Source organism: Choloepus didactylus, chromosome 18 (genome assembly GCF_015220235.1).
Source record: "Choloepus didactylus isolate mChoDid1 chromosome 18, mChoDid1.pri, whole genome shotgun sequence".
Taxonomy (NCBI): Eukaryota; Metazoa; Chordata; class Mammalia; order Pilosa; family Megalonychidae; genus Choloepus; species Choloepus didactylus.
The window spans coordinates 48,142,193-48,168,466 of record NC_051324.1 but is presented as its reverse complement, the minus strand read 5'-3'; the positions used below and the strand labels follow the sequence as shown (position 1 = coordinate 48,168,466).

General features: G+C 43.8%; 1 protein-coding gene across 3 annotated transcripts in view; it reads right to left on the bottom strand.

Moving 5' to 3' along the window:
• SOCS7 (suppressor of cytokine signaling 7) overlaps positions 1-20,339 on the bottom strand; it is a 44,363-nt gene extending 24,024 nt beyond the window's left edge. The window contains exons 1-6 of one of the 3 annotated variants that reach the window (XM_037809046.1): positions 19,223-20,339; positions 9,199-9,263; positions 6,716-6,820; positions 6,165-6,266; positions 5,168-5,298; positions 4,493-4,661 (exon numbers count right to left, since the gene is read on the bottom strand). In XM_037809046.1, the coding sequence (XP_037664974.1) occupies positions 4,493-4,661; positions 5,168-5,298; positions 6,165-6,266; positions 6,716-6,820; positions 9,199-9,263; positions 19,223-20,196 (1,546 nt within the window). In that variant the 5' untranslated portion in view covers positions 20,197-20,339. The remainder of the gene's footprint in view (positions 1-4,492; positions 4,662-5,167; positions 5,299-6,164; positions 6,267-6,715; positions 6,821-9,198; positions 9,264-19,222) is intronic. The other 2 variants (XM_037809047.1, XM_037809048.1) reach the window with 2 other exon arrangements.
• Between the last annotated feature and the right edge of the window lie 5,935 nt (positions 20,340-26,274).

The window sequence follows — 26,274 nt, the reverse complement described above, 5'->3', positions numbered from 1 at the left end:
GGGGACAAACAAGACCATCCATTCATCATACACCAACCTGAAGTAGGAGGAATGCCCGAGAACACAGCATAAAATCTGTAAGTAAAACCTGCGGAACCAGGTCGGGAGACCCCCTCCCCCATAGCCCGAGCTGCGGAGCCTCGTCGTGCCAGAGAGAAGCTCTCTCCCAGCAAGCGAATACAGCTCAGCTGAGCTCCCACTGGGGTTTTAAGTAGCGAGTGTGAACTGCTCACTACAGGTACGCAGCCCCAAAAAACAGACAGAGGCTTTGGGTGACGACTGACCTGGGAGAGCCGGAGGGTCGCCTTGACTGGGTCTGAAGGGGACTATCTGTTTCTTTTTCGGCTCCGAGACAGCCCCAGTCATTTTAAGTTTCCAGGGCTGTGACTTGGGGAAGGGCGGACACAGCACAAGCAGAGAGAGAGACCATTGAAATGCTAATGACCTCCACCTGGGGGGTCTGTCTTCTCTAGGAGGAAAGGGGTGGGGCCCTTTCCATTCACAACCAGACCCCAGAGCCTGGGGGAACACGGCCATACCTCCTCACACCAGTCAAGAATTATAGGCTAACAGGCGTCACCTGCTGGGCAGAAAAACACAGTGACCCGAGGCATCAAAGGGTGGAGCAATTTTCTAAGACACACCCGCAGGGAAACCAGATACTGAATATTTCTTCCCTCTGGGACCTGAGCCTGTTCTGGTCTGGGAAAACCTGATTTGGATAACCAAGGAAACCATGCCTAGACAACAGAGAATTACAACCTACACTAAGAAAAACAAAGTTATGGCCCAGTCAAAGGAACAAACGTACACTTCAACTGAGATGCAGGAATTTAAACAACTAATGCTAAATCAATTCAAAAAGTTTAGAGAAGATATCGCAAGAGAGATAGAGGCTGTAAAGGAAGCACTGGACATGTATATGGCAGAAATCAAAAGTTCAAAAAACCTACTAGCAGAATCTATGGAAATGAAAGGCACAACACAAGAGATGAAAGACACAATGGAAACATACAACAGCAGATCTCAAGAGGCAGAAGAAAACACCCGGGAACTGGAGAACAAAACACCTGAAAGCCTACACGCAAAGGAGCAGATGGAGAAAAGAATGAAAAAATATGAGCAACGTCTCCGGGAACTCAAGGATGAAACAAAGTACAATAATGTACGTATCATTGGTGTCCCAGAAGGAGAAGAGAAGGGAAAGGGGGCAGAAGCAATAATAGAGGAAATAATTAATGAAAATTTCCCATCTCTTATGAAAGACATAAAATTACAGATCCAAGAAGCGCAGTGTACTCCAAACAGAAGAGATATGAATAGGCCTATGCCAAGACACTTAATAATCAGATTATCAAATGTCAAAGACAAAGAGAGAATCCTGAAAGCAGCAAGAGAAAAGCAATCCATTACATACAAAGGAAGCTTCATAAGACTATGGGCGGATCTCTCAGCAGAAACCGTGGAGGCAAGAAGGAAGTGGTGTGATATATTTAAGATACTGAAAGAGAAAAACCACCAACCAAGAATCCTGTATCCAGCAAAGCTGTCCTTCAAATATGAGGGAGAGCTCAAAATATTTTCTGACAAACAGACAATGAGAGACTTTGTGAACGAGACACCTGCCCTACAGGAAATACTAAAGGGAGGACTACAGGGTGATAGAAGACAGGAGTGCATGGTTTGGAACACAATTTTGGGAGATGGTAGCAATGTAAGTACACTGATCAAAGGTAACTATGAATACGGTTGGGAGAGAAAGATGGGGAGCATGTGAGACACCACAAGACAGGAGGAAAGATAACGACTGGGACTGTGTAACTTGGTGAAATCTAGAGTATTCAACAATTGTGATAAAATGTACAAATATGTTCTTTTACGAGGGAGAACAAGCAAATGTCAACCTTGCAAGGTGTTAAAAATGGGGAGGCATTGGGGGAGGGATGCAATCAGCATAAACTAGAGACTGTAACTAATAGGAAAAAAAAAAAAAAAGAGAGAGAAGTAAATGCAAATAAATCCAGCAGAACACGACTGACAGCAGAGAAGAGGAAGACGTGGTGGTGCCAGAGAACAGCAGGACAGAGGCTCTTTCCTGAGATGCCATGTCTAAGAGAGCTCGTTAAAGGCTGAACACGTGTGGGAAGAAAGATATGAGCAAGTCTCCGAAACGCCCCAAAGTTCTCTATACTTTTTTTTTAATTACCTATATTTTGACAAAGGATGTATTACCCAGCCGTACCACCAATGACCATCCCAAGCTTCTGGTCCCAGTTAAATACAGAATGCCCTGACGCAAAGTCAAATCCAGAGAGCTGTGTTTAACAAGTCAGCTTCTAGATATGACTGGAACATTAGGCATCACTGGACCTCAAAGGAGGAAGTCCTACAAGAAGGAAAGTAGACAGTCAAAAGCACAGGGATCCCACAAATTCTCAGGGTTCCAATGTATATTCCCTAAGAGACTACAAATGTGACCAAAAGAGGAAACTGTCATCACTGTGCTACCTGGCAGGAAGACCTGATGTGACTATCAGGCGAAGAAATTCAGAAAGAACAGTCACAGGATCAAAACTAAATTCTCTTTGTACACAAGATTTAACAGAAATTTATCTAAATGAGAAATTTAATTATGAACAGAGCTTGGTCAAATTCATCTAATGGTCCTAGTTTGTCTCTTCTTTCTACCAAGAGAGTTTTACTGAAAAACCTGTTCCAGAAAGCCTCTCCAACAATCTTGTTCAAGCCCTACTTAGGAGACAAGATGTCAAGAATACTTTTAAATGGAACCCTTACTCTTCCTTCCTTCCTCACTCCAGCATTTCTTCTAGTGATTGAAACCAGTGCCCATATTAACATTCAAATTGAGTCGATGAGATTTTCCCCTTCCTCATGGTTCCAATCCTATGAGTACATCCTGTGAAAAAGTCAGGCACCAAAGGTAGAAAAAAACAAATGGAGAAGAAGGCTTTCTTAAAATAAGTCAAAACTCAAAAGCCAAAGCAGGCAAATCTGACTAAGTCCTCCAGGTGACAAAGAAACCATAGTAAAGTTGACAAACAGAAGCATTTTGCAATATATATCATAGACTAATAACCAAAATATATAAAGAGCTATACATCGACATGAAAAAGACAAAAAGGCCCAACAGAAAAACAAGAATGAACAATTTATAGAGTAAGAAAACTTTATGAAAAGATTTTTAAACTCACTAAAATCCCAGAAATGCAAATTAAAACAAAATTATTTTAACCCATTAAAAGTGTCATAAATTTAAAAGATCAATAGTATCTAGGGTTGGATAAAGGAGTGGAGAAACACGTATTCACATTCACTGTTGGTGAAAATGTAAGTGGTAGAGGGCAATCAGGCAATATCCATCAAATTTGGATACATATTCCTTTTGAACCAGAAATTCTACTTCTAGGTGTCACAAAGAAGCATTCTTACACATGGTAAGGAGGCATATACAAGCACATTCACTGTAACGTTATATAAAATAGCAGAAAGAAACAAATCTAAATGTATGTTGACAACAAAATAGCTAAATGACAGCAAATTCATAATGTTACTTTGCAGTATGAGCTCAAATGGAAAGCTCTCCCAAACACTTAACTAGTTATATAATACGATCCCATTATTATGTAAAACACATACCCATAGACTTGACTGTGCTGTGCATGTAAGTGCAAGAAAAATGTCCAGAAGGATAAATACCTGCTAACAGCAGCTACCATTGGGGTGGAGTGAGATTGGTACACTGGTAAAAAGGAACTATTTACTTTCTACTCCATACACATGTATACATGTGAATTTTTACAGTAACATATGTATACAATATAGTCCAAAATTTTTTTCTGTATGATATAATAATGGTGAATACATGACATTAATGTGTCAAAACTCACAGAGCTGTACATCACAAAGTAGGCACTATAATATCTGAGAAGACTATCTAAGGGAACAGAGACAACATGTTCTGTTGTAGGACCTTAACTGATCCCTGGATACATACAACCAAGTACCCAACCAATCTGAAAATGTCTAAGGACAAGGAACTACATCTTTAACTTTCTCTGCACTTTCCCGCCTCTTCTATCCTTATTCCTAATTTAGTCTTCTGTTAATATAGGTCCACAATCCTTATTCACAATTCTGAAATCCAAAAATCTTTGAAAACCAAAAGGTTTTTGTAGCTTTTATAACATTTGGTAACAAAACCTAACCTAAAGGAGGCACTTCAAGGTCTGATATGTTTCACTCCAAAAATTATCAATGTGTTTTGAGTATTAGAAAACAGTCCAGATCCAAATGGGTGAGTTATATAACATATGGTACCTTCCTAAAATGTGAAAAATTCCTAATTATAAAATATCATTTGCCCTATGGGTATCAGATAAGGGATTGTGGACCTACAAAAGGCTCTACAACCCCAACTGACATAGCTCGTCAGGTTTTCAGTGGCCTCCGGAGGTGCTCCAGCACCTCTTACCTCTGTAGTGCTCCATTCTAGTGTGGTGGGTGATACCCTGTGATCGGAAACTGAGGCTCAGGATATAACGAGGATCAGAGCTGTCTCGTACCAGGAAAGAGCCATCTGGCTTCCCTTTCAGCTTCATCTCCGCATCTTCCCAATTCATTGGCCCCCAATACCAACCACACTATCAAAGACAAGAAGTGGTCAAGTAGTTAACAGAACAGAAAAATGTCAACGTTTCTAGCACAGTCTATCTTCCCACATGAGAAACCACCCCCCTCCATTCTCTAAAACATTTCAATAGATAAAAGCCACTGAAAGTGGCTCAACTATTAGCAACGAACATCAGGTTCTTAGCCTCCCAAGTAAACAAAGAATATTTCTACAATTCCATTACCAAGGATCCTACAAAGAAGAGGGAGGGGAACTGGGTCAGTTAATTTATCAAAATCAGCTGAGACCATGGAAAAATTTATCCACAACCTTCCTTTATCGTGTCTGAATGTCTATTTTCCAAATTCAATTTTACTACATGTCCCTAGGAATTAATAATAGCAGTATACTGTTTTATCACTGTGAATATGGAGGCAAAGAAACTGGTTTTCTGTAAAAATAATAGAAGGAAAGCCCATGTACAGAATAAGGAGAGTGGGAGGAGAGATGGGCTGCCAGTCCTCAGGCACCACCTACCTTCTCCAACTCTCGAAGGCTGGCGGCAAAGCTGCTCGAGTCAGGCCGGTAGAAGGGACACTGGAGGTGCTGGGGGGGCTGGCTGTGCAGGGATTCAGCTGCTCGGATGGGAGCAATCCGGGGAAATGCTTCTGTGGCACAAGAAAGAGGTAGTCACTTGTTAACCCTCATTGTTCCCAACTACAGGTTGACCCTCCCCCAAACAGAAATGCTAACTGAAGAGGGGCAAGGCATTAGAAGCTGAGCTGGAAAGGGTGGAAGCCAAAGCAGTGGGAAAGAGCTGGATGGGCTGGAACAAAAGCTGTGTGGTCCTGTGTAAGTTGTGAAGGATGGGTGGGGGCATTTAACCCCAGGAAAGGGATGGAGAGCTGCTCACTAACCTGACTAAGGTGACTACTTCAGGGGCTTCACCAGCCTAGAGCGACTCCAACTTCTCCCACCTCGAGGTGAAGTTCCGGTAAAGCAGCCTTGGAAATAGTGACTCGCTTACTTGCCCAGGAAGAGTAATGATTTTGCCAGGCAAGTAGAAAAGAATGATGATCTCATTCATTTTATTCCTTGGGTACCAGAGGCTGGCAAAGCAGGTACGGGCTACTAAATGTTTGGTACTTATTTACAAGGCTGCGGTAAACACTAAAAGCTTAGAAAAACCACAGAACTTTGAAAACCAGCTACATATTAAATCTCTTAATTAACCTAAAATTAAGACAGTTTCTTAGGTGATTATCTACTCAAGGACTACAAACCAGGCTCAGTGGTACAGACAAAAAATCCAATGGATTTTTATACTTAACAAAAATCAGATTTACCTCCATAGAGAAAATGGGTTAGAAAAACCAGTTCTCAACTTCATTTCCAAGGAATTCTGGCCTAGTCAAGGGGACAAGACTTTCTCTTAAGTTCTGATGTTTCCACATTACAGACTCTGCCCATCCTTCAAAGGTGTATTACTTTGGACTCCCACCTCTTACAAGCCCTGTGTCTAAGCTAAGCTAACCTGGGGCATGGGGTGGAGGAGGTGGAGGTAGGGGGAAAGACTGCAGGGAAGACCCCATCGGAGCCACAAGGACAGATGTAGGCAGCGTCCCACTGATATCATCTGGAAGAGAAAACAAAAGCAAGAGGTTCAGAAATATGAGCACAGACTGAGCAAGGTGAAGGCAGGGAGAGGAAGGATGATTATCAGGCTGCCCTCTGGGGCAAGATGGCCTGACCTTCACCCTGTCTTTAGGGGCAAGGGCAACAATCATCGTCATCTGGCTTGCTTTGCTTGGAAAGCAGGAGACTAAGGATATTCCTAAAGCAGCCTAATAGCAGTAGTCTCAGGGCAAGAAAAATAAAAATGTCATCAGCATAAAAACCGTAAATATTGTAGGATGCAGGTAAGATATCCATTTAACCACTTTGAGAGATGATAGGATGCTGAGGGAGGGATGGGAAATAATAGGTTCATCATTAGAAACCCAGAAGCTTGTTTGGCTCTGCCAAAAAACATGTCCCTAGAAGCTCACCCTCCCACAGGAAGGCAGAGAGGGGAGGAGACTATACCTAGGAGGCTGAGACTTCTTCTTGGAGGAGGAGGGGGAGTTGGAGGGTGTGGAGAGGTCAGGCCCCGCTGAGAGATGTCCACGTCCACAAGTGACACTGTTTCACCTGAGAGATTCACAGAGCAAGCACATTACAGAAGCACCAAAGCCCAAAAGCTGAGTCCAAAGGCAAAGGGAAGCAAAGGGCAAGCAACGGAGGCTAGAGGTCCATGGCTCTCAAAGAGATCAAAATTGAATGCCCCCCAAAGCTGGAATCACCCCCACCATCCTCCACCCCCACCATCCTCCACCCCCAGACACCATTTCTTTGCCCTGTTAATGGGCAGGGATTCTTTAGTACAAAAACATGGGATGACAGTGGAAAAGCCATCTAATTCTGGTTCTGTCACTCACCTATGATATAACCTTGAGCAAGGGGTTTTGCCTATTCAAATAGAACCCACATACTTTATTCTTACAAGCATGTACACCAATTTCTCCCTAAAGAGCTAAGCAAATGGCCTGCTATAATTCCAAAAAGGGCATGGAACACAAGTGTCAGGAAAATATAAGAATTGCATGGCAAGCTGAATATAGATAATGGTCCCAATGCTGGTTCCAACTTCTTTCATGATGGCTTTCACAACTAGATTTTCCAGAGTATTCACACATAAGAGAATCTACCACTTAAGATATTAATTAATTCTCAACAGCTGAAGATTCAAAGGCTGAAAAATGCATTTACAACCCTAAAAATTAACAATTTCCACAGTCAGCCAACGATCAGGTGAGCTTAGAGGAAGCCTCTCAGTAGGAACTTGGTGGGGGGTGGCACATGGTTTCCCTTACTTCCCAGCACGTCATGCAGTTTTGTTATCTGACATATACACTCCTCCTTGCCACCCAATTCCATTTTACCCCCTCTCAGCTTGAGTCACCAGAGGATGAAGGGTATTTTATTAACACTTAGTTTGACACCCAGCAATAGGTTTGTTCTGGCAGGTCTGATCTACAGGTCACAACTCAGGATTTCTTAATTTGGCCCTTAGGGAGTTATTTCCTTATCAGGAGGCTGAATTAGCCCCTCGGCTAATATTTTAACGCTTGTCAGTTAAAAAAAATCAGGTGACCAATATCTCTAAAAGCCCAAGGAGCTGGGCTTTCAGAACCTAAACACAGTTGTTTTTGTTTTGTTTTGTTTTGTTTTAACCAAGGTCTTGAACTTAATTTAGTTAAGCAGAAAAGCTCTTCTAAAAACCAATAGTGGAAGTTCTAGGAAGATGGTAGACTCATCACAAGTTCAGTAACTGAGAGCCTCACTGCCCAGAGCAATGCAAGGAGTCCAAACAAGTGGTTAAGGTGATCAGAATGATCTAGGTATAGCACTTAAATAAAAGGACACAAGTCGAGAGACCTAAGGCTATCTGAAACAAGAACACTGAACATGAGCCTATAAATGCAGATGTTCCTTATTTTAAGGCAAAAACAATTATTAACCAGAAAGAGATGCTGCTACAGGATGAGTCTTTAATTCTGGGCTTGGGAAAAGAGCAGAAACCTCCTCCTCCACCACAGTAGATGCCTACTACAGGCACAATGCATGTGTTCTAACAGCTCACGATAGTCTACCCACGAACGGGGTCCCACCAGTTTGCTTAACATCTTCCTGGAAATGTCCATTCCCAAATCATAATTCTTCCAATAGCCTTTCTATGGGATACAGTATCCAAAAGGGTTAAGATTTTTTTTTTTTTTAAGGTTTCTCAGCAACAACAAATGAGGGGTACTCAGTTTCTGAGACCTGAGGCAGGGTGGTAAAGACCTTTTCTTTTCTAAAGCTTATTCAAGTAGAAGCTTCACATTTGACTGACATAACAGGTCTCCCTCTCTGAACGAGTCCCCCCAAAATAAAAAGCCAGTTACCCAAAGGATATTCAACCCCCTTCCTACTTTGGCAACTGTGTTCCCTGCTACAAGAGTAGAGACTTTAATTAGATACAACGAAGAACTCTAACAGGTGCAAGAGCTGTTAGCCCCTAAAACGGGTAAGGCAAGCGCTCTTGTAATCCCCTTTGCCCAAAGCCTTTAAAAATAGTCCAGATAATCATGAATCATATTTACTAGATAATCCACAAACTCCCTTGGAAGCAGGGACAGGAATTATATGAATTCTGGAGAATCCTTTATGCACTGAGATCCTATAAATTGATAATTCCTACTTTTACTTTATATGTGACAACCTGAACTAAGCACTACATAGGTGCTAGGAATGCCTAATTACCAGCAAGCAGCCTTTACCCCAAATTATAAAGCATCCAAATTCAAGAACACATTCTACACCATAAAAATAGCCTCACCCCAAGCCCAGTTGGCATGGAATGAAGAAAATAACTGCAGACATGTCTGCAACTCCCTCTGCAGTGCATCTGTAAGTGTGCTTCCTGACAGGTCTCAGAGTATTCCTGCTTTCAGATGTCAGAAGAAAGAGAAATATATCACCCTTACCTGTGAACAAGGGGCTAAAGGAGACCGGAGAAAAGGCACTTTGAGTTCTTGTCAACCTGGGTTTCCTAGAGGGGTGAGAAAGCACAGAGAGCGAATAAAGGAGGGGAAATGAACATGTAATGCATCTAAATTATTAGAACACTCAATTCCAGATGCACTGAAAAACAAAGAAAACCCTTGTCACTGTCAGCAACACTCTTGTAATAAAGCCTAAAATTTAAAGGGGGAGAATGAAATAATTAAGGCAATTCCTTAAATAGATTTGGCTACAGAATTCACCAGCCTATAATGAGAAATCCCTCTGGATCTCTTGATACCTGGCACATTAAAAAAGTAAAACACCTTAAGTAGTAATTAGCAAGTCCATTTCAAGAAGGAAATCGGATGCCAAGTTGACTTTCATATGGGAGCCAAGAAAAAGGTTCTTGACCCAAACAAGAATCAGCTCAGATCAACAGCTTTCACTCTGGGCCTGCCCTAGAATAGGAGGTCCCAGAGCACAGCACTATAGAATACACACGCAATTCTTTACCCACTAACAAGCTAACAGGTTAGGGTTCTGTCTAGCATCCAACAAAAATGGCCCTTTCCCCTCTCTGAGCTGCCAGTCACACAGTTTTCCCCATGACTTCTCCATACCATTAGTGGGAACCACCCTGAAAACCCAGATCTCCTGGGAAAAGTTACACAAAAGGAAACTTTACTTTGCACCAATTTCCACCAGCTTTTCGGTGAGAGATGAAAGAAATTTAAAAAGCTTCTGACAGACTTTTGGCAGGAAATGTGCTAAGCGTAAAAAGCTCACCCTAGGAGGGGACTGGCTACGAAGGAAAGAATTCATCGAGGTGATGGAAATACGCAAAATTAACAGAACTGGACACCTAAAAGGGGGAAGCTTGCTGTATATAAATTATACCTTAATAAACCAGACTTTAAAAAATATTCCACATCAAAATTCAGTTTCTGACTCTGGAGAGAATAGCTGGCTTACCTTCTATGACGGTTAGGATCATGTGTCAACTTGGCCAGGTGATGGTGCCTGGTTGTCTGGTTAAGCAAACACTTGCCTAACCTAACTGCTACTCTAAGGACATTTGTGGCTGGTTAATAAACCAGAAGGCTGGTTTATTAAATTGTCAGTCAACTGATTGCATCTGTGGCTGATTATATCTGTGATCAACTAAGGGAGGGTCTTCCACAACGAGAGAATCCAATCAGTTGGATTTAATCCAATCAGTTGAAGACTTTTAAGGGAGAAGAGAGAACTTCCTTTTTTTTTTTTCTTCAGCCAGCCAGCCTCTCCTAGGGAGTTCATCAAAGACCTTCATCAGCGTTGCAAGCTCAAGGCCTGCCCTACGGAATTTGGACTCGTACATCTCCACAGTTGCATGAGACACTTTTATAAATTTCATAAGTACAGATATCTCCTGTTAGGTTCCTAGAGAACCCTAACTAATATACCTTCCAAAAACACACTCCCCCAAAGGACTAAATAAAACTTAAGTTCTATTCAACTATCAACCGCAATTGGGGGTTAGGGGGTGTGGGATGGAAACAAAGAAAATCCAAAATGAAATCCTATTTAAATTTATTTGAGTTCAGAAGATGTTCATGAGTTTATGTTTTAATACAGATGTATGAGCTTTTCAGAAGTCACTTTAAACAAAATTTCAAAACCATATCATGAAGACTTCACTCAGGAATAGCTGAGACACTGGTCATTTCCTTATCCTGACCTATCCTCGATAACGCACAGTGTGAACACCCTGCCCACAGCACACTGGGAAAAGTGACTACATAAAAACAAGGCACCATCACACACAGTCCCTCTGTTTATAAAGTTGCTCATGACTGTCTGCAACTTAGTTCCTACCCTCCAGGGAGCTGGAGTGGAAAGTTAATTCTATTGGACATGAACTATAAGACTGCTGGAGAGCTTCCAAGTTAGGCTTTTTTTTTTCTGGATTACTTGTGGGTACAACATTAAACTCAGCAAGCAGAAACCTAAAGCACTGGCCTTTCAAAGGGTTTATACCTTAGTCATTTGGCTGTTTGCCTCTTTTCAAAGGAAGCTGCATTACTCTGCCATCTGCCCATGCTGGGGACTCGTCTCTTCAGTGCCAAGCACTGAAGAACAGCAATACCCAAAGCACACATCTTGCGGAGGCCTTCTCACTTCAGCTCATCCTCTCCCCCGCCCCCAGCATTTTGAAGCAGAAAATCATAATTTCTAGGATCTAGAAAAAGAAATACATCTGAATCTAAATCCAGGCAGGTGCCATGAGAGCCTCAGGGGTGGTTTTTCCTGGGAAATAAAGGGGCCTAATGGCTGAAAGCTTGGGAAGGTAGAGGGTGTAAGACACTGAAAGTCTAATAAGAAATATGTGTGCTTCTGTCTCTCTTCTGGGAGAGACTGTGTAGCTAAAAACCCAAAGCAGTTTCTGTCTCAAGGGCCCTGAGAACATTCTGATGGCAGTCATCCATGAAAAGACCAATGTAAACAATTAAAAAAACAAAAGCAAGGGAATGATTAACGTAAAATTGAGGATGGTGGTTACTTGGGAGGTGTGGATGGGGGGGAAGGAATGCAATCAGAGGGGACACCCAGGAGTCTTCAAAGGTACTGATAACATTCTATTTGCTAAACTTAGTGATGCTAAGCTAGGTATGTGCTCACTATTGTTTATAATACATACAGGTTATATATTTTCTTTTTGTGTTGTTTTGTTTTTTAATTTTTAATTCTGAAATACTTTCAAACATACGTAACAGTTACACAAACAATACAAACCCCATACAGAGAACTCCAACATACCTTGCCCTGCCTCAGATACCCAGATCCACTAATTTTAACATTTTGCCAAATTTGCTGATACCATTCTATCTATCCATCGGTCTATTTATCAATCCATTTGCCGAACACTTGAGGGTAGCTTGTATATATCATGCTCCTTGAACAGTTATTACTGCCATATACATTTCTTAAGAACAAGGATATTCATTTACATAACCACCTTAAGTACAGTTACCAAGTTCTAGACATTTAACATTGTATAAAGCTTAGTCCATATTCCAATTTTTTCATATGTTCCAAAAATGTCCTTTTGTGCCTTTTCTCCTACCTTGCTAGATCCCAGCCAGGATCATGTATTGCATTTAATTGTCATTGTCTCTTCAGTTGCAGTTTCTTTCTCTTTTTTTTTTTTCAATTGTGGGAGCATACATACAGTATAAACTTTCCCATTTCAACCCCTCCCAAGCATACCATTCAACAGGATCAATCACATTCACAACACTGCAGCACTCTCACCACCTTCCATTACTAGAACTTTGTCATCTTCCCAAAAAGAAAAGCTATATCCAATATGCATTAACTTCCCGTTCCCCCTGCCCCTGGCAACCCATACTCTAATTTCTATCTCTAAGGGCTTGCATATTCTCAAATATTTTCTTTGCGGTTACCAGGGATTTATTTAACATCCTAAATCTGTAACAATCTTGTTTGTTTTGATACAAACTTAACTTCAATTGTATATATAATCTATGTTCCTATACTCCTGTTCCCTCACCTTGATGTAGTTCTTATCGCAAATTACATTATGAGTCCAAAACCACTCATTTATCATTATATTTTATGCATGCCTTTTAGATCCTAGAGGAAGTAAAAAGTGGAGTTAAAAACCAAAAATACAATAGTACTGGCATATATATTTACCCATGTTGTTACCCTCACCAGAGATCTTTATTTCTTCATGTTGCATCAATTTCGTCTAGTGTCCTTTCCTTTCAACCTGTAGAACTCTCTTTAGTTTCTTCTATAGGGCAAGTCTTGTGGTGACAAACTCCCTCAGCTTTTGTTTATCTGGGAATGTCTTAATCTCTTCCTCATTTTTGAAAGACAATTTTGCTGGAAATAGAATTCATGGTTGGCAATTTTTTGCTTTCAGTACTTTAAATATGTCATCACACTACCCTCTTGCCTCCATAGTTCATGATGAAAAATTAGCACTTAATCTTATTGAGGCTTTGTATGTGACATGTTGCTTCTCTCTTGTGGCTTTGAGAATTCTGCTTGTCTTTGGCATTGGATTATAATATGCTGTGTTGTGTGTCTATTGGGGTTTATCCTGTTTGGAGATCACTGAGCATTCTGGATGTATATATTCATGTCTTTCTTTAAATTTGGGAAGTTGCAAGTCATTATTTCTTTGAGTATTTTCTCTGTCCCTTTTTTCTCTTCCTGGGACTCCCACAATGCCTACATCAGCACTCTTGATGATGTCACATAGGTTCCTTGGACTCCATTCACTTTTCTTCATCCTTTCTTCTTTCTGCCCCTAGACTGAATGATTTCAATTGTCTTACCTCAAGTTCTTTGATTCTTTCCTCTGCCAGCTGCAATCTGCTGTTAAACCCCTCTGGGGAACTTTTAATTTCTGTTAATATTGTCTTCAGCTGTTTGGTTCATTTTCATAATATCCATCTCTATATTGATATTTTCTTCGTGTTTATCATTTTCCTGATTTCCTTTAGTTCTCTGTCCATGTGTTCTTTTAGCTCTTTGACCATATTTAGGGTCATTTTTTTAAAGTCTTTGTCCGATATACAACAAGTCTAATGCTTTAATCTTCCCCTTTGCCTGGACTATCACTTCCTATTTCTTTGTATGTTTTGTACTCTTCTGTTGAAAATGGACATTTTGGTATTTTATGTACACTGAGGTGTCTGTTCCTTTAGGCTTGTATCCAGCTAGTGTTTGGATAGAGCTTCCCTTCAATGTGAGGAGCTAATTAAAAAAAAAAAAAAAAGAATGGAAAAAAGAAAACACCTTTCCCATTCTTTGCAGATTGACCTATGCAACTGCTCCCCTTCAGGGCTTATTCATAAAATGAGATTAGAGAATAGCTCCAAGGCCAAAGCATAGGGACCTCCCTGATCCTTTCAGCTCATGCAGCTTGTTCCCTAGGACATCCTGTTCACACAGATACAAATGTTCCCTCTTCCCTCATGGTCCTGGGCACTGTGCTGTATGTCCTACAGCCAGCAATCCCTTGCCCCAGGCAGCCCATAGCCATTCTGTGGGAGAGCTCTGTAAACTGCCCTTCACACACTGGACAAGTTCTGGGATGGTGACTCCCTCAGGCCACCATCAGACAGATTGGGCCAGACATACAAGCTCCCAGTATGAACACAAGGGTTATTCTGCTCCCTCCAGAAGCAGGACCAGGGCTCTGCACTGGGTGTGTGTGCCAGCTCTGCACTCAGCTGATGATGGAATGGGGCAGGGGCCAGTCAGAGGGCCGCAAGATCCTACTGCTTTTAAGTAGCCTTTTTCTTCCTCATCCTGTTAATTCAGTCCTTTAACGGTTTTCTGGAGCCTTGAGAAAAATGCTTCTGCCAGTTCCTGCTGGTTTTTCAAAGCTTCTGTGGGGGGACAGAGACCTGAAGCAGTCTTACTCTGCCTTTTTAACTGAGGCAGGAACATACCCTCCTTTTGTATGTATGATACATTTTAGAATGAAAAGCCCAGTCTAAGCTGAATGTGCAGTTTTTTTTTGGAGAGCAACATGGATGATACAGCTCCATGGGTCTGTGGACCAGATCATAATTTTAACATTTTCTATGTTATTTTATTGCTCCCCCGATCATCTTGACAAGCACTGAAGTACAAATTTATACCACTGTAACCCTGCCAGTGGGTCATTTGAATCCTAACAGAAGAAAGACGTGAGGATGGGGTAGGATTTAATGGGCCATGCCTCAGGTGGCAGAACAGGACAGGATCAGCAAAGGAGACCTTAGGCAAACCGCTCCCCACCTGAAGCTGGCAGTCTTTTGTGTCGGCTATGCACTGCCTGTGCTGCAAGTAAGAGACAGAATGCCTCTGTCCCTTCCACTGTGCAAATTACTAATTCTACCGCAACAGATTTGTAGGTCAGAAGGAGTTAAAAGCATTTAGACTAGACAGAACACCACCACATACATATAACCATTGGCCAGTTTTCAAATTCCTGGAAAACTTAAAATATAAACAATGAAATAGTAATGCCCTACTTCTCCTATAAATCCCCTATATTGATGCCCTAAGACTTACACATGTCCTTTTGTAAAGAAACTTCCAAACTAGGATGTCCAGATTTCAGGTTTTGTAGTCCCAGTGTTCCCCTGCCCATGCTAAAGCAGACAGTGCCAAGTCAGCCAGCCTGTGCCATTTCCAACACGTCATAAGCCAGTGTCTGTTCGTGTGCTACAGGCACAAAAAATGTGTTCATTTTTAGTTCGAATACACAGACATCTGTGCAGCAAGGTCAGATCCAAAACGCCAACATAAACCAACTAAAGAACCCATGGAGGGAACTTCCAGGGAAAAGCAAAGGGGTATAGTCCGAGGTCTAAAACCTTAGGGATGATGTTAGTGGGGAGAATTTTAAGGTGCAAAAGGCACAAGACTCAAGTGGACAGACAGAGAGATTTCTGAAGCCAGGGAGTTCATTCCAAAAGAGAACTGCCAACCACAACCACTTCTTGGAAAAATAGTTAAAAAGATCAACAGGCAATGGACTCAAAACCCAAAATCAGAACCTCCTCACCACACTGTAAAATCACTTTGCTCGCAGCAAAGTATCATGCTATCACTCAAAAGATCAGATCCCCCTTAGACCTGAAGATCCAAGGAAACAGAGAAAAAGGTTTCTCATGTCTGCCAGGTCTGTCCACAATAGCAGGGACCCAAACTGATGCCAAGGCAAGCCTGCCTCTCTCCCCAGGATTGTATCCTTTTTTCCAAACAAATAGATAGAAAACCACTACAGAACTGTTCTCTATCTCACGATTATGACGACTGCCAGGAATAGCCTCAACAGTTAACCAGGTAAAAACAAAGTCTTGAAAAATATACAAGGTACCTACCATTTCTAAGCCAGTGTGTATGATGTGATGATTCAAAAAGGTCAGATTAAATTCTATTCCTCATTAAACCCAAAGGAAGGTAATCAGCTCAACATAAGTGAAACAGACAAGGAAATTCTGAAAGTTTTCCTGAAATAGCAACTCTATATTACACTGAAGCCCACAGGCATCAAGCCTAGATCTTTGCATCTCAACATATGTGTTATAGAGCCTAACCCAGTTCCCCAGAACAGAAATCTGATTAGATGGTAAGTGCATTCCTTCCTGCACTTGAAAAGAGTTCTCTAAACTAACTCATACTACACCTAAGACTCCATATATCCAGACAAATTCACTTAGCAGACTCCAAAGCATCTGAAAGGAACTCTCAGTTTTGGAAACTGTTAAGTCTTATATAACAATTGTAGGAAGAACTTTTGGGTCAATTGCTGTAAGAAAGGTAGAGTTGAGAAGAGCAAAAAGAACCATGCCCAGAGGTTACTTGAAAGCCCCAAATTATACAGCAAAGACTTCAGAGACCTGTAATTAACTGCAACCTACAATAAGGAGGAAGGTATATACTCTTCAGCAAAAGACTGAAATTTCTCACCACTTCCAGGTCCTACCAACCTAAACAAGAGAACAAGCTAAAACTCCAAACTCATTCTTTCTCCCAGCAGGGCAGACTTAGAAAGGAGGTACAGATCCACAGAAATCACAACTACCCTGGCCAGACTTACCAAGTTTCTCACAGCTGTGAGACTGCCAGCAAGACTGGCACATAGTAAGCTGTGGAAGAGCTAACAAGCAGCACCAAATCCTAAGCATTCAAAAAAAAAAAAAAAAAAAATTACAGATTCAATCTTATTACTTCTCCAAAAAGCAAATGATATTCTATCCAGATTTCTGTTGTCTTCACTCAATTCCTATAAGAAAAAAGAAGCATGAGGAAGGCAAATTTGGCCCCATTCCACAGCTGATGTTGGAGTTCTAAATGGAATCTAGTTATTCATATTCTCTATACTACACACTCCCTAATAACACTCAACCAAAAAGTTATACACAAATACCTAGCTTTTCTCCAATTCATCAGAAAAAGCCCCTGGACCAAAAAATGTAATTCTCCAGTGCCCTGAACTAAGCTTCTTTACAGAGCTATAGCCCAATTTGCTCTGCAGCAAAAATCTGTATTGTGCTTAGTGCGAAGGCTGGTGACAGAGCAGCCAATGACCATTAAATTCTGCTTCCAAAAGCAAAAACCCGTATAACATTATACACCTTTTCCTCTTCCTAATCTATTAGACGTAGCAACTAATTTCACGCCACACCTCATATTCAGTGTCTTTGGAATCTTAGACCAAGTCCTGGTCAATATGGAACAAAGGCAAGACAAATCACAAGAAAATTAGCAATCTATCCTATGTCATTACCCACAGCCCTCCCCCCATGTGATGAAAATTTCATCCATACTGGTAAGCGGAGCATCAAATGCAGTTACCACACACAAAAAAGCTGTTTCAGCAGTCACACACTTTTCAAGTCCTGAACTCTCAGCATGAGTTCACTGGGAGTCAAATGCAGAAACATCTGCCTACCTCAAGGGACAACACACATCAACCTACTGATTTCTCTAAGGAGTATGAGTTTCATCCAATCCCCAAGATGGGCCCATAACATAGCTAGCTGTTCAGAAGGAGCCAGCAAAGTCAAACTGGCCCCACTTTCCTCTCGGAAGACCCAAGCTCCCTCGGAAAGAGAAGTTCCTAGATGAGTGGTTCCCAGTTCAGGCAGTAACAGTTCAGGAACAACTGGGGAGCTTTTTTTTTTTTTTTTTTTTATTTTGAAATAAATTCAAAGTTATAGGAACAGTTGCAAAAACAATACTAACCCCATACAAAGAATTCCACCATATCCTGACCCCCCTCCCCCGATAGCTCAATCCACCAACCTTAACATGCTGTCACATCGCTATTTCTTCCCTCCCTATCTATCATCCATCATCTATTGCTCTGTTTTCTGAACATATGAGAGCTAGCTGCACACATCCTTGAACATACACTATAATTCACGTATACACTTCCCATGAACAAGAACATTCTTTTATGCAATCCCATTAAGCGCTGGGGAGCTTTTTTAAAAATCAAATTCTTGGGCCCCCAGATATATTCACCTTTTCAAAAGCTCCCCAAGTGATTCTAGTGCACAGTCAAGTTATCAATTTATTCTATCTGTTCTTCAGCTGTGCTTCGTGGTGGTTGCTGGTATGTTTTAGGAATCCATCACATAAGCCACACCAAAACCATTTCAAATCTTTCTAAGAACACAAAAGAAGCACAAACCACAATAGCAGTCACCACAAGGGAGTCTCATTTCATCAATACAAAAGTTGACAGCTTTCTAAACTATCACTACAGCTACAACACTGGATGTCAGAGAGAAGCCCACCCTTCAGAAATGCAGGAAAACAAGCAACTCAATGTCTATTTGGAATTTTCATCTAATGGCCTAGAATTCATGTACCAACTTCTATACTGCATACTTAGAATTTCTGCTTGGCCTGGAGAGCAAAGCTACTTTCTATTCTCAAAGACAAGTGGTCAGCACACAAGCTTGAGATACCAAGTATAGCTAAGGGAACACTGGGAAAAAAAACATTAAAATAGTCAGAAATTTAGATTGTGCACAAGTTCACATCATTTGTATGCATGAGTGTGAAGGGGATGGGGTACGGGTACAGGGAGAAAAGGCAAGGTGGTCAAGATGCAAGCCCAGCTTTTTGCCCCAAAGGCTAAACATCTCAACCAAACTCCCTGCCAGGGGTAATAGGAGACACCTTCGAAAACGTGAAAAGCCTGGAGGTGGGGTTGGTGGTGGGAACAAACAGAGAGATGTTCAAATCATCTCCAAACTAGAGACGTGCACACCAGTTGTGAAGTGTCATGAGGTGTGAACTCCTGAAGGGTGAAAACTGTTCCCACAATTTGCCACCAGCTATGACCAGGATCTAATGGGAGATGCCACCACCTTCAGCCCCAAGTCTCTGCCTCCTCATCTTAAGAATTGCGTGTTAGCAGCACGAAAAAGGGGAAACGACAAAGAAAAGGAAGTTTGTCATAGAACCGCCAAGCGGTCTCACCTCCCCGCGTCCTGCTCCCGGCCCGCAGAGCCTCCCATGTCTGTCAGGCTCGCAGCTGAAGCAGCCAACTCGCCAGAAGGCCTCTTGCCGGTCCCATCGCCGCCGCCAGAGCCACCGTTGCAGCTCTTCGTGCGAAAGAGGCGACTCAGGCGGATTTTGAGGGAACCCTTCCGCGAAGGGCCCGCGAGTGGCCGCAGAGGCCCAGGTGGAGGTGGAGGTGGGGGAGGTTGCTGCTGCTGCTCCCCTCTGCTCAAGCGCCCTGGAGGGACCAAGTCCTGCAGCGGGAAGGGCACTGGGGGTAATTCCGGGCCTGGGGGCTGCAGCAGAAACCGGCCGCCCCCTCCTCCTCCGCGGCCCGGGCTGCCGAGCTCCTCTTCCGAGCAGCTGTTAGTCTCCAGGCTCTCGGCCTCCGATTCCAAGCCCTCCAGGACCAGCAGCGCGTCGCTCGTTTCCGTGGGGTCCTCCCCGGCCTGCGGGGCGGCAGCAGGCGGCTGGGGTTGCGGAGGAGGCGGATGCGGGGGGCACGGACACGGGCAGCAACCCCCACCGACCGTCTTCACCCCCGGCCCCGCCGGCTGCCCGAGCCCCAGAGCCGCCAACTGTGCCTCTAGTCCAGCCGCCGGGCCCCAGGTCCGCTCGAGCGCCAACCCCGGCGGCAGGGCCTTGGGGTCCAGGGCACAGCGGTGCCGAGGACACAGCAGTTCCGAGGGTCCCGGCTCCGGGGACGCCTCCGCGTCCTCCTCCTCCGGCGGCCGACCCACGTTGCGGAACACCATCAGCTGCGGCGGCCTGGAGCCCCGGGGGCCGGGCCGCGCGAGGAAGGGTGGCGGCGGGGGGCCATGGCCCGGGGGCGGCGGAGGCGGCGGCGGGCCTGGCTCGGGGGCCGCCTCTCCATAGCCGAGCAGGCGGCTCAGGACGCGGTACGAAGCGGCCGCCGCCGCCGCCTCGCCATCCCGGAGCTCGGCCCCCTGCATCGGGGAGAGGGAGGGAGGGCGGGCGGCTGGGAGCCGTGCTAGGGTGGGGACTAGGCCGGGCCCCGCCAGAGCCCCGCCCGCCGCGGCCCCCGGAGCGACAGCGCTAACGGCCGCCGCGGCCTCTGCCTCATAGAGGGGGGCGGGGGGTGCGCGGAGCCCAGCGCGAGTCCCGGCCGCGCGCCGCCGCCGCCGCCGAGGACCGCCCCCGACCTGACGTCATTTCCTGGAGGCTGTAGTTACGCCCCTCTCTTCCAGGACGTGCTCTCGCGGCCTTCCACGGCGCGTGACGCTGCGCGCGCCCCGGACCACTAGTTGGCTCTGAGCTCGCTGTTGGGCCTTGGGCGTCTGCCCTGGTCCTTGCGTTCTCCGGCGCCCAGGCTTTGCCCACCCTCGCAGTAAGATGAAGCCGCCCTGGCAAACCTGGTCTGGTTGTACAAGAGAGCCTCTGGTTCTGGTCCTGCCTATGCCGCTTGCTATGTGTGACCTTGGCTGGGTCATTTCATCGTTAACTAATCTGTATCCCCCAGGCATCCAGTGCATATTTCTTGTATGATTACATGAATAATGTGTTCTAGGCGTAGTGGTGTGTTGCTGAATGTTTAACTGGCTCGAGGGATGGCGGCGGTATATACATTTTCCTGATACAAAGGATGTATAGCACACAATTTACAAAAAATAAAAATATAAAATTGCAAATTCCATATAGACAATTGATTTACACAATGTTTTCATTGATTTTTGCCAAACTCTTGTACCGGTTGCCAGCCTATGGTTGTAACTGACCAAGAAGTGTAGCTGTACCATAAATGTTGGTTGATACTTTCCTCTGTGTTAATGTAAGAGGAAAGTGTAAAAACAAAGACAATCTTAACTGGATTGTCAATGATGGGAGCAACTAATATTTGAAACTAGGTTTCAAATAATAGAATATTTTCTCAATCTTTATGCTAGTCACAATGTAACAGCTACAGACATGGCACTTTAAATCTGAATTATTAACATTTTTCCTATCACTTTCTTAAGTCTAGATAAACAGTGAAACAATAAATAAAGCTTGATTTATAGCAATTGCAGATATCCATGGTGTAAATACTCCCACTCTAGCTAATTTCAACATGACTTTACTGAACTCAGGGTTAGGAAGAGATGAGTAGTAGCATACCATCATATAAATATCATATAAATATATCATGCAGATACAATAGATATAAATAACCCCGAGCATAGATAATAGTAAAACAATTAGAAAGTGATTAGTTTTGAGAATTTACCTTTTTTTCACATGCTTAGACTTTTTTATGCAATTTTATTGAGATATAATCACATAACATACAATCATTCAAAGTATACAATCAGTTGTTCACAGTATCATCATATAGTTGTGCTTTCATCACCACAATCAAACTTTGGACATTTTCATTACTCCAAAAACAAAATTAAAATTAAAATAAAAAAAGAACACCCAAAACATCCCATTCCCCTCCTCCCCTCATTGTTCGTTTACTTTTTTTAATACAGTTTAATTGAAATATTTTCACACCCCCTACAGTCATCCACACTGTACAATCAATTATTCACAGCACCATCATAGTTGTGCGTTCATCACCAGAATCAATTTTTGAAACTTTTCCTTACTCCAAAATAAAAATAAAAGCAAAAACGAACACCTAAATCTTTCCATCTCCTCCATCCCACACTATTCTTCATCTAACTTCTGTCCCCATTTTTCCACTCAACTGTGCATACACTGGATAAAGGGAATGTGAGCCACAAGGTTTTCAGAATCACAGTCACACTGTGCAAGCTACATAGTTATACAATCGTCTTCAAGAATCAAGGTCACTGGATTGCAGTTTGACAGCTTCAGGTATTTCCCTCTAGCCATTCCAACATACTAAAGACTAAATGTGTTATCTATACAGCGCATAGGAATACCCTCCAGAGTGACCTCTTGACTCCATTTGAAATCTCTCAGCTACTGGAACATTATTTTATTTCATCTCTCTTCCCCCTTTTGGTCAAGAAGATTCTCTGAATCCCACAGTGCTGGGTCCAATCTCATTTCCAGGAGTTATTTCCCACATTGCCAGGGGGATTCACACCCCTGAATGTGTCATGTCCTGCGGAGGAGGAAAGGTAGTGAGTTCACCTGCCAAGTAGGCTTAGAGAGAGAGGGGGCCACATCTGAGCAACAAAGAGGCTCTCTGTGGGGGGACTCCTAGGCACAATTGTAAGTGGGCTTAGCCTCTCCCTTGCAGCAAATAGTCTCATAGGGCAAAGCCCCCAGATTGAGGGCTCGGCCCACTAAATTGGCAGTCCTCAATGTCTGCGGGAAAATCTGCAATAGCCCAGGTGGGGAACTCCAACACTTCCGCGTTTCTCCCCAGCTTCTCAGGGTGGTGTGTGGGGGGGGGGGGTCACAAATACACTTATACTCTCTGCCCATATCACTCTAGGACTCTATAATGGGTCGGGATTTCACCCCAGCCTGTAAGAATTTATTAATATATTTGTAAATTTGTGTATTTTTGGTTTTATTAGTAACTGTTTCCTGAAAATTTAACAATTGGCTTTTACAGGCCCATATAAGCCGGCTCCACAGCACCATTAGATCTCAGTTTTCTGATCTATGAGAGGGAGAAGATCTGCTACTTTGCTTACTTGCAGGCATGTTGTGAGGCTCAAATAAGGTGGGACTGGAGGCAGGGAGACCAGTTAGGAAACCATTACAAACTTCCTGGTGAGAGATGCTGAGGAATGAAAGGGATAAGGAGAAAGGACCAGCAGAATTTAGCCACTTCATTACCTGAGGGTGCACCAAGGGGAAGAAGGCAAGGATAAGAGCAACCACTATATTTGAGAGTCCACCAAGAGCCCTGCAGCCAGAGGACCTTTTCAAAACGGAAATGTGTTCATAGCCTGTGATTATAACTGTTCATGGCTTCCCATTGTCCTTAAACTGAAGACAAAAATCCTTAAGGCGGCCTACAGAGCCAGGTGTGATCTGGCCCCTGCCTCTCTTGGGCATAGCTCCTACCAAGCTCCTCCTTCTCTCTCCCTAGCAGCCCCCTTCTCCCGCCATGTGTCAGCCTTGCACCTTTATGGCTATTTGCATAAGCTATTCCCTTTCCTTAGAAGTCTCTTCCCTCTTTTTGCTTAGTAAACTTCTATTCACCCTTTTGATTGAACTCACTCCTCCCTTCCTTAGGGAAATCTCTCTGCCTGGGCACTTCCCACTCTCAGCTCCAAGACCACTCCCTTGTGCACTTAATTGCACAGATGTAATTTGTTATCTCTCTGAGGCTCTCTGACTGAGGTCTGTCGTCCCTACTACACTCTCAGCTCCAAGAGGACAGGGGTCTTGTTTGTTTTTTTGCACATCATGAAATCTCCAGTACCAAGGACTATGCCTGGCACAGAGTAGTCCCTTGAGATGTGAGTGTGGAGTGATTGTTCAATCTTCAGCCGTATTAGAGATTCCTGACATGAAATCATCTCTAATTCTGCAAAACAGAATTAATATCCTTCCTTGCACGTGAAGAAATGGAAGCTCAGAGAGTTATTTACCTAAACCCACACAGTTAAAAAGGTGTAGTGGAATTCAAAACCAGCTCTGACTCCAAAGATTTTATCCTTTGCCCTCCTTCCCCCAGTTTCCCCTTAAGTATCACTCAGGTTTCTAGCAGAAAAAGAAATAAAATTGCTATAGGATCACAGAACACCTAAGACCCAAGGAGGCCACCCAAAGTCCTTGGCTTTCTCTGGGAAACTCGGACCCCTGAGCAGATTTCCCTGTAGAAGGTGAGGCCTAGGCTCTGCAGCGCCCTCTGCTGTTTCAGATACGTTCTTGGCCCCAGAAAGGCAGCGTGTCTTGGCCAGCTGGGAGAACTCCACCTGCAGGCTCTCTCTAAGCCAGGTCAAGGAATGCTGTCTCTCCCCATTTCCTTAATTCTCCAGGCCTGTAGCCCAGATCCTAGGAAAAACACTTCAAATTAAGCTCCAAGCAATGTAAGTGTATCTCTGTGTTTGTATGACTTGGATGTACATGTGTTTGTTCAGTGGGTTTTGGGTCTACATCCATCTGTTTCACTAAGGGCTTAATAGTGGTCCCTGCAGTAGTAGGATCCTAGTTAGAAAGATCTGTGAAGAACAACTTAGAGAATCAAAAGAAGTCCTGAGGTTCATTTAGTCATTCAGCATTAATTGAGCACCAAGAATAATCAGTGGGCAGGCTCTGGGGTGCCATGGTGAATGAATGACATAGACACTGGCCCTGCCTTCTTCTAAAGCTTGTGATCTAGTTTGAGTCTTAATCATGCTATTTCCTGGATACATGACCTAGGGCAAATAATTACACATCTTTGAACCTGTGCTTCATTTGAAATATGAATGGGTCAATAATAATCTCTCCTGTTGTGGGGATTCAGTGGAAAATTATACATAACGGTGCTTGACAAGTGCTAAAACACTGTATAAATGCTAGTTATTATTATGAAAATCTTCTTGAAAAATAATTGTGTTACCATCTTATCCACACCCTTCTGGATCCCAGTGTGTTTTGTTGACCCTCTACTACTGGCAACAAATAATACCAAGAAAGTGGAATGGGCCACTAGATCTCCTTCCTCCCTCTCTGTGTTGGCACAGAGCGGTCAGAAAAGAGCTATGGGTGTGGGGTACGGGTGTCTGATCCCAGCTGTGCAACTAACTGGCTTTGTGGCCTTGGGAGTGTCACTTTCCTCTCAGAATTTTGGTTTCCTTTTCTGTTAGAGAAAGATCTGGGCCCTTCTATTTCCAACATTATAAAGACTCCCCTGGGGATGTATCCTCTAACTCCCTGCCCTCTCCCACCCCCACTGCTTACACTCAAGCAAGAGGAGATTTTAGCAACTACCACCCATCCCTTTCCCAAGAACACCGGGCAAATGTGATGTCAAACATTTAAGGCATCCCAGAGGGGTGCATGTTAGAAGGGCTGGAGAAGCCAAGAGAGCCTGCCAAGGAGGAGGTTCTGACAAAGGAAAAGGGAGAAGTGGGGTTGGACCTCCTGGGGGCCTGGGGGCCTGGTGCTCACATCAGCAATGGAAAGGTGATGGAAAAGGGAGGGAGAGGAAAGCAACCCCAAGGTTCCACACCCTTCTGGATCCGAGGAGGTTGTTGCAGGTGCTCAGACAGTTACTGTGTCCAACAGAGGGAAGGCTAGTGGGGTATGGACGGTGAGAAAACTGGGAAGAGCAAGAGGCTGGGCCCAGTTTACATGAAGAAAGAAAGGAGAAGACAAGACTTAGGGTGATGAAATGAAGGAGAAAGAAGCAGCAGAGGCCAAGGTTGTTCACTCTCTCCTCCCTGCCTCCGCATCCCCACCCCACCCCATCACTCCTGCTGGGGTTAACTCTGGTGCTGGAGAAGGAAGACTGGGAGGGAGGGGGAGAGCTGGGTGGAGGCTCAGCCCTGTTACCAACGACAGCGACAGTGTCTTCCTAGCGAAGGCCGTTCGCCTCTCTGGGCCTTGAGTTACTCTATGATGAAGCTTTATTATGGTTCCTGAGGTTGAATAACAGGATGGTGGTTTGTTTGGGCAGAATAGGGAAGTCAGAGTTGTGGGTTTGGTTCTCAATACAAAGTGCAATCTTGGGTGTGTCTCTGAGCTCAGTGTCTCCACCTGTGAAATGGGGATAAGAATATTCCCCATACTCGATTATGGGTAAGATTCATTGAGATAATGCACATGAAAAATACATTATAAACTGCCACTCTCTGTACAAGGGTTGTTTATGGTTATATCAGGCTCTCTGTCCTACCCTCACCCTCCCCAATCTCAAATTCCAGTTGGGCAACACAGTGTCAGTGGGGCGCAGGCAGCCAGAGCAGATCGCCAGGAGACGCAGCTTGGCCCTTTATCCTGCCCGTCGCACTTGCTGCCAGGAGACTGAGCGGAGCAGAGGGGTGGAGAGAGGGGCACAAGCTCATCTGTGGTTGCTATGGCACCCCATCCCGGATTTGCCCATCTCTCCTAATGAAGCAAAGGGTGGAGGGTAGGAAATAGAGGCAGCGTGCCTGGTCCCTTCCTCTCCCCTC